The sequence below is a fragment of the Magnolia sinica genome, chromosome 5 (assembly GCF_029962835.1).
Source record: "Magnolia sinica isolate HGM2019 chromosome 5, MsV1, whole genome shotgun sequence".
NCBI classification, from domain to species: domain Eukaryota; kingdom Viridiplantae; phylum Streptophyta; class Magnoliopsida; order Magnoliales; family Magnoliaceae; genus Magnolia; species Magnolia sinica.
In genome coordinates this window covers 7462112-7470883 of record NC_080577.1, presented here as the reverse complement: position 1 = coordinate 7470883, position 8772 = coordinate 7462112, and the positions used below count along the sequence as shown (strand labels likewise).

Sequence of the window (8772 nt, the reverse complement as noted above, 5' to 3'; positions counted from 1 at the left end):
TGATAAAAGAACCAAGTTCATTAAATCAGATACATGAGAAAAATGTCCAAATACAAGGTAATCCAAAGAAAGCAAACATAAAAGGATGTTGTAGTAAGATTTGAAGCAATAAATACGTTGATTCAAAGAATCGACATTAAGTAACACAACGGTATGTTTGCATCAAATGCAAAAGAGAATGACAAACATCACTGCAATTTAGATTCCAATCTTCGGAAACCATAAGACATTTAGAAATCTTGATGCATGGGATTACAGTTGATTTTTGTGTGAGAGAAACACTCAATGTGTGTCACGCCAAACATTGGTATGAATGGGCCAAAATCCGCATGAAATAGGGAATTCCATAGGGCAGAAGCAGACATCGTAATGTCACCTTGCAATGCTCATTCCCTTCTGCATACACTAAGAAGAGCAACAACCGACTTTCTTCACGGCTGATACATCATCCCTGGAGCCAACATTGATAGTCTGTCCCTTGGGCAAGGTTGTTGGATCATCCCCAACATCAAGAGCTTTCCTGCTGACAACACGGTAGATCTGGGTGAGGACTTCTGTGAAGGCGTTCTCCACATTCATAGATTCAAGGGCAGACGTCTCCATAAAGAAGGTGTTTTCTCTCTCAGCAAAGCCTTTTGCATCCTCGATGGAAACGGCTCGTAGATGGCGCAGATCTGCCTTGTTCCCCACAAGCATGATGACAATGTTGGAGTCTGTGTGGTCTCTAAGCTCCTTCAACCATCTCTCTACATTCTCAAAGGTGACATGGCGGGTTACGTCATAGACTAGCAGAGCACCCACAGCTCCTCGATAGTATGCACTTGTAATTGCACGGTATCTTTATAAAACAAACAAACACATTAAATAAATTATTTTCACAATAATACAAACCAAGGAACTACAATTTCAGTTGAACATAGTAACATTCAATGAACTTTGAGGGGCCCATACTTTCAGCTTTAAAAAGCCCAAATACGGGATCAGATATGGTGGATGATCTCAACAAGTTAATCACGTAATCCAATTAAGAACTGCACCTTATATTTGCCTTAGCTTATATAGATGAAAAAAGTGGAGAAACAATGGATGATAAAAATTGAAAAGTGCAGGGAACTACTTTTTGTTGAATCTGAATGAAAGACTAGAAGCAGAAGAATGAGGTCATGTATGAAAGCTATGGTTTAGAGAATTACAAAACAAGATAGGTTGAGAAGGAATATAGACAATATTATGATCTTGACTAGATGAACATGTGTAAAATGGCCATAATCAGAGCAGTTCTTTGACTTGATAGCAATGATTTTAATTTTGTGAACACATAAATCTTTACAATGCAGAATGCTTTATTATTTAAAGGAAGACTAAAAAAAGACAGAAAAACGGAATATGCATTTTTATTTTATTTTATTTTTAGAGGAATAAAAAAAAAACGGAGTACACATTACTGACCTATCCACCAAAAAAAAAAAAACATTGTTTTGAAACCAAGTCAGAAACAGAATACAAAGCCAGTAAAACAAATACCAAAGGATACAAGCCGCTAAAACAAATAGCAAAAGATCCTCAAGTTTAATTGCATATAAAATCAGCTTCACTTGTTTATCTTGAGAGATTAAAACATACGAGTGCCATTGTCATTTGTAAGAGAAAAGGTCAAAGCATATCATAAAGCATTTCGACGGTCAATTAGCTGAAAAGGTTACATTCATGTGCAAAGGCCAATGAAGAAAAAGGAATGCATCTCTCAGGCATGCTTCCAGTGAAGTAATCATGCATCTCATCTTGGAAAGAATGTTAAAGAATCAGCAGGAATCATTCTTTTATCAATATTGTCATTTCCTTACAATTTTATGTATACATGATAGTGAAAGGTATTAAGTAATTTGGTTTTATTGCGAAGGCACTATTTGGAAAAGACCTTACTATTGATTATTAATATATCTAATCACATAATTGGAAGTGATTAAAGGGTCATTTTGGATGCCTATAAAATTTTAAATTGTAAACACTTTACACCTGAAGCTGTCCTGTTTGGCTTTAAGATGTAAAGTGTTTACAGGTAGCCGCTCCCTGCGTGCGCGCGCACACACACAGAGACATTGGAGAGGATGGAGAAGACTGCTGCTAGCGGCAAAAGCCTCTCTTGAAGAATTTACAATAAAATAAAATAAAAAACAAACAAACAAACAAACAAATCTGGTTGGTCTGTAATCAAATTACCTATAATCTGAAATACAACGAAACCAAAATTTTAAAAGCTCCTGTAACCTGTAAAGTGTTAACAGCCTGTGAAAGGTTTGCAGGCAATTTCAGTCATCCAAACAACTCTTATAATGTATTTACCTATAAACCCTTATACAACTAAAAGATTTTATAGCCACACAAACAACCCCTAAGTTTCATTTTCTCGAAAATAACCTCAATTGATAACATGTCTTACTCATCAATAATTTTCCGCAAAAAAAAATAAATAAAATCAATGTTAGCATTATTAAAACCAACATGCACATAAATTTAGTAGCATGTTCCACAAAAGTGCATGAATTGAACATTTAAAAAAAAAAAAGAAAAAAGAAAAAAAGAAAAAAAAAGTGCCTAAATGGAAAAGAATCTCCGAAAACCAAATCCAATAGCATGTTCCCACAAAGAGAGAGTCGTAGCGCATGCAATTCCCCAAGTAAATATGCACCACCATGCTATCCCTAACAACAGGCTGATGGATTAATCATGAAATCTATTCAAGAAACTCCTTATTGTGTGAAAGTTTTACCAAAAACCAGGCTGTGGTTCCATCTCCAATCCTAGAAATTATCAACCAACAAACCAAAAATCTACAGCCATGACCCACTTTCCCAACCAAAAGTCCAAAGACCCAATCCTAGAAATTATCAACCAACAAACCAAAAATCTACAGCCATGACCCACTTTCCCAACCAAAAGTCCAAAGACCTCCACCCATTCACCAGCCCATCCATCCACACCATATAAAAACACACATGCACTCACACACCCATGCACACATGTGCACACTTGCATATGCAACATGCACACCAAAGGAAAATAATAGATTTTACACGTGATTTTCAACCTTCCTAGGCCATTGAATCCATGGGGTTTTTTTTAGTGCGACTCACCTTGAGACCGAAACTGGTATGACTCACCCCAACTCATTCTGTTTTGGTCCATTTTCGATCACATGAAAAAGGAGCAGTTTTTTAATAAGAAAACATATTTTTTTTCCTAAAATGGTGGATCTGTTGCAATTAATCGTTATTAACTTCTCAAATCTTCCCAAACTAGACTGAAATTATCTAAGTACAATGTCACAAATGCTTGAAAAATATATCGAATGGTGACTTTCACACCCACAAAATAGATACGATCAAATAGAAGACGGTATGCATGTTGGTGGCCTTCAATTGAGTTTGAGTTGAATATCTTCAGACCCAATTCTCCATCCAAAATCTTCATCAGTCTCCTTATAGTTATGATCCCACCTGCCCATCTTTTACATTAAAATTCCTACTGCTACCAGCATTTTCAAATACATGCATCGCAATGCCGCCATTTCCTTCCTATGAAGTCTTCTCTTCCCTAAAAACCTAATGCTATACAACCCATCAGATTCAACTAAAACCCAAATTCTTCACATCTTTCGTTTCGTAGCCAATGAAATCTTCAACCTTGCTAGAAGATCTTCAAGCCATGGAATCCTTAAATACATCTTCTTCTCTAAAAACAAAAGATCCAGAGGGATCTCATTTGAAAACTTAAATCGATAACAAAACCTTATTAATCTATGATTCTAATCAACATTGCGAGCAATCACAATTTCTCGATCTGAAATCCCTAAAGCCTGTGATTTTGAGGGCACCGATTGAACACCGGACCGGAGAAAAATGACAGGAGATCTGATGTAGCAAGATCGGAAAAGAAGGGGAAAATTGGAGGAAATGGAAGGTTGGATCGAACCTTTCTTGGCCAGCGGTGTCCCAAATCTGGGCCTTGACGACCTTGTCATCGACTCGGATGCTGCGGGTGGCAAATTCAACGCCGATCGTTGATTTTGATTCGAGGCTGAACTCGTTCCTGGTGAATCGTGAGAGGAGATTAGATTTCCCGACGCCCGAATCGCCTATCAATACCACCTTAAAAAGATAATCGTAATCGTCGTCGGTTCTGTACGCCATCTCTCTCTCTGTCTCCTTCTCTCTCCCTTAGTCTGAGAGATTTCGGAGATGGAAAATGCGGACCTTCTTCTTCCTCTTCTAAGGAGTTTGGTTTCGTTGCTCCAAATATCAGTTTTTCGGTGAATGAGAGAGAGAGCGAGAATGATGGGTTTTCAGTTAAATACTACCGTTGGAGGGAGAAGTTTTCGATTAAATACTACCGTTGGAGCGAGGGATTTTCGGTTAAATACTACCGTTAAAGAGAGAGAGGAAAAGGAACTTCGAATCGTCCGTAACACCTGTTTGACGCAGTGAGTAAAACACCCAAGTCTGTGGGGCCCACCATGCTGTATATGTAAAATCCACTCCGTCTATCAGGCTTTGTCATCGATTTTTAGGACAGAAGTCGAAGAACGAGATAGATCTACAACTCAGATGGGCCACACCGTTTGAACTGAGAGCTTTATTACATTGCTCCCATTAGGTATGTACGGTCCAAGTAATATTCCTAAGCTGATGGACGGACTGGATTTTACATATACAACATGGTGGACCACAGAGAACTGGGGTGTTCTCCGCACTGAGTAAAACAAGCGTTGCCGACGATTCCGGTCCAGGAAACAGTTCAAAACCCAAGCTGGAAAGATCACATCCTGAGTTGGCAATAAAGGGCATTTCACATGAACCGCGCCTTTCCTTGAATTGCGGCTCCGCAGTTTGGTGACTCGCAACCTGTCCATACGTTCGAGCTGTGTGTAGCCCACCTTGATATATTAGTTCCATCTGACCCGTCCATTACATTTTTCTTCTCATGTTAGATCCTTGATACCAAATCCAGCCTATTTAATAAATCAAGACAGCCACACCAAATGGATCAATGGGGGACATTGGTGAATATGTTGTAGGCTGAGAATTAGAGTCATCGTCACGTCTGGTGGGCCACACATGGGTTGAATACTTATGATGTTTTCTTATTTGTGTACACACTGTGAAAATACGGGATTCTCGACCCGCCTGATAAATGGTTATGTCTTTCACATGCGTGCCACGTGACACATGTCGGGCTCTTCTGTTTTGGTGCACGCGCTGCTGCAAACAGCAGTGCTCCTTCAGCGTTTCACATCGGACGGTTATAATCTTACAATTAGTGCTATTACAGGTAGGACTATCAATCGTCCATGGGATGGACGGTTAGCATTAACTGGCCATTTTATAATGTATTTATTGGATAATAGAACATTCAAAATAGGTCATACATGATGGATGCTTCTGATTGTCTAGCCATTTTTGGATGGTGGCCCTAGAGAATGATAAATAGCTGTGAACATTAGTTACCACAGGCAAAAATAATTTCGGAACGTCCAGGTCCATCCGCATCCAAACCCCACCTCAAACGAGAAGGGGTTTTTCTCGTGATAGAATAACTGAGAAATCCATGGTAATCCAACTGGCGGGTTTTGATTGGGTCATACAACACTGTTAGAAAGATAAATGCTCACATGCATAGTTTTTTACACGCGCTGGGCACGGAATCTGAAGTGTCCGTGATGCGGCACCCCTTAAACCTTATAACCCCTACTTCCAGCCCGATCTAGAACTCTAGTGGGACATGGAAAAAAGGAAACAGCTTCCTTCCTCCCTTGATTTATATTTCCTTTTTTCAGAGCTCACTAGAATTTTGAATCAGGCTGAAAATTGGGTCAATAGAGTTTCAAGAGGTATCCTTCGGATTCTGTTCCTATGACACGTGTGCTGAGGTGCACATGAATGCTCACCTAAAAAGGTCCCCAGGTAAGCATTTCTCTTTCTAACGGTTGTATATGACCTAATCAAATCCAGTCACATCGGAACATAGACTGGGTAAAATACAGGAAAATTATAAATTATGTTTGTGACGAGCAGGAGATCCACGTTCCATCTCAAGCATGCATTATGTCCACTTGTCTTGAAAAATAAGGCTGATATTAGCTGGTTCCAAGCGTACTTAGGAAATGGAATGTTAATGGAAATCCACAAATGGTTTGCATTAAACATACGGGTGTCCCACTTTATGACGACCTCGCGTAGCTTTCAGAAAGGCCCAGTTAAATGTTAGAATCCGCTTGCAGATCAGATCTCATTGAATGGAGTAAAAGTTGCCCCAGAGTAGAGTCCTACTACTGGAATGCACACTGCAGATGGGCTGCTTGAATGTAGGGATTAAAAACATGAATGGTCCCATCCAAGGAAGTATTGAAGTCATCGGAGTACATTTATCATACTAATAGTTCCATTGTTCAAGTTAGCGCATGGGTATCAAATATCAACTTGAATATAGTATATATAAAAAAATGTGATCACATTCTTAAAAATATCTACAAGCTAATTTTTAGAAAAGAGAAGTGGGGTTTGAATCACATTAACTGAAATAAGGTTGTCTTTGCCAAATCTACAAAAGCATATCATGTCAAATAAAATAAGATTACTCTTATTGATTTTCTTACTCATCTTTGCCAATATGGCATTGAATCAACAATTGCTAAAAATTACTTGGTGTCTCATTACTAAGATGCATGTTTCCAAACAATATTTGTTAGGAGAATAATATATTAACAAAGCATATTTGCTTCTCTCTCGAGATTTGAATATAGGACATTTCTCTCTGATATCATGTCAAACCACCATTTACTCTAAAAGCTTAGGCCATTAGAGTTTGGTGCATCAATGTATATTAAGGGACTTTATCACTTTAATCTATCATAGAATGCAATTTAATCGTAGTGTCAACCTAGTTAGCATCACAAATGCGTAAACATCAAAATGCCCATGATCAGCATATATAATTTCCACACATGTCCAAAGCTGACCTAAGGTAACAAAGGATACCACGAACAACCTCAAGGTAATGTGTAGACGAAGTCTTCGTCAACCGGCTTACAATACTTACTGTGTAGCAATATCTAGATGGGCATATGTCCCAAGCATGATTGACCATATGAATTGGATCACTCAACCGGCTTACAATACTAAATTGGATCACTCTAACAATATTGCCAGCAGATGGTTTAGATAAAAATAAAGAAATAAAAGAGGCAGTTACGGCCTGCCCATCAATGGATTCAAGAAGGCAAGATATTGGATGGCCAGCATCTTCCTATCTGGTAAGATCTTTGAGATATTTCTTATCAACATAGGACCAGGTCAAATAAGCTAGATCGCTGAAAAATGGGCCCTCTTGGATAGGAATTCACTGTCACAAGACATCAACTAAATAATAAACATAATTGGATCATCACATCCATACAATTAAAAGGTATGCAAAATCGATGGTAAGAGTAAGAATAATCTTTCCGTGCATTATAGAGGCCCTTCTTTGAATGACTGATCATCTAATGATCAAGGTGGTACCGTGCCATATGCAATCCACATTGTCACATCCTATCTAACAGCCCCATTTCGTAGGTGGGCTTATTTGAGCCCACATAAATTATCAAGAGAATTTGGTAGGTTGGCCTGACACCAAGTTCCGTCAGGCCACGACGGAATACCATTTAATTGGTCCGCCTAACGTAATCAAATATATACTTGATCCAGCAATTTCTTGAAACCCCTCTCTTAAAAGTATTTGGTGGGCCAGTGAAATGCCACCACTCACTACTTTGATGATGAAAAGATTCATGAGATATCTCTTCTGCCTCTACCCACAGCATCTATATTTTGTCTTGATGAAATAACGTCTATTAACAAGAGGCTGAAATGAGTTAGGTGGACCACATGAGTCATTGGACCTAATCTGACAATTAATGGTTTGTATCTTAATTTAGACTAATTTAAATAACATAGGTTTGAGGCAAAGACTCCCATGATCAACCTCACTCACATTGTGGAATGGATCGGATCTGAAACCTCCCAAAATCAACCTAAAAGAATGCTGGTGTTTTACCCACGTGTGACGCATGGTCCCACAAAAAGCCGGTGTCTTGAGGGTGACTACACTCGGTGAGGCCAGGAAACACCTAGTCCAGTAAGGCCCAGTGTGACAGTTGAGATTTGATTGGGCCATGTAATTGATAAGAGATGAGGCCACACAAAGCAAAGAAAGTGGATAAATAAGTTTTTATTGACAGGGTGAGGCCCTTACCATGGGGCCAGCTTGATGCATGTATTCTGTATCCACATCATTCGTCCGTTTTGCTAGATCATTTAAGGGTACGAGACCAACAAGTGAGGTAGATCTAATTATTAGGTGAACCATACCATATGAAATAAAGATGATTGACCATTAATGGATTCCAAAAGTACTTTTGAAGCAGGCCAATATATATATTTTTTCTTTATTTAGGTTTAAGTGACATTATCAACAGGTTGGATGGACAATAAACATTTCGGGAACATTATGATGTATTTATTCTATATCTATGCCGTCAAGCCATTTTGTCAATCATTTTAGAGCATGAGCTTAACGATATAGAAGATCCAAATCTTAAGTGGACCATACTGTAGGAAACAGTAGTGATGAATGGCCTACCATTAAAATCTTCCTAGGCCCACTGTAATGTTTATTTGCCATCCAACATATTGAATAGGTCGCAAGGACTTGGATGAAGGTAAAACACAAATATAA

At 38.6% G+C, this 8772-nt stretch overlaps 1 protein-coding gene across 1 annotated transcript; it reads right to left on the bottom strand.

The window, feature by feature from the left end:
- Window positions 1-4367, bottom strand: LOC131245308 (ras-related protein RABA1f-like). Its single transcript, XM_058244670.1, has 2 exons — window positions 3973-4367; window positions 1-838 (listed from the first exon to the last, which is right to left on the bottom strand). The coding sequence occupies exons 1-2, from the start codon at window positions 4188-4190 to the stop codon at window positions 406-408; spliced, it is 651 nt and encodes a 216-aa protein (XP_058100653.1). The 5' UTR covers window positions 4191-4367; the 3' UTR covers window positions 1-405.
- Window positions 4368-8772: the final 4405 nt, after the last annotated feature.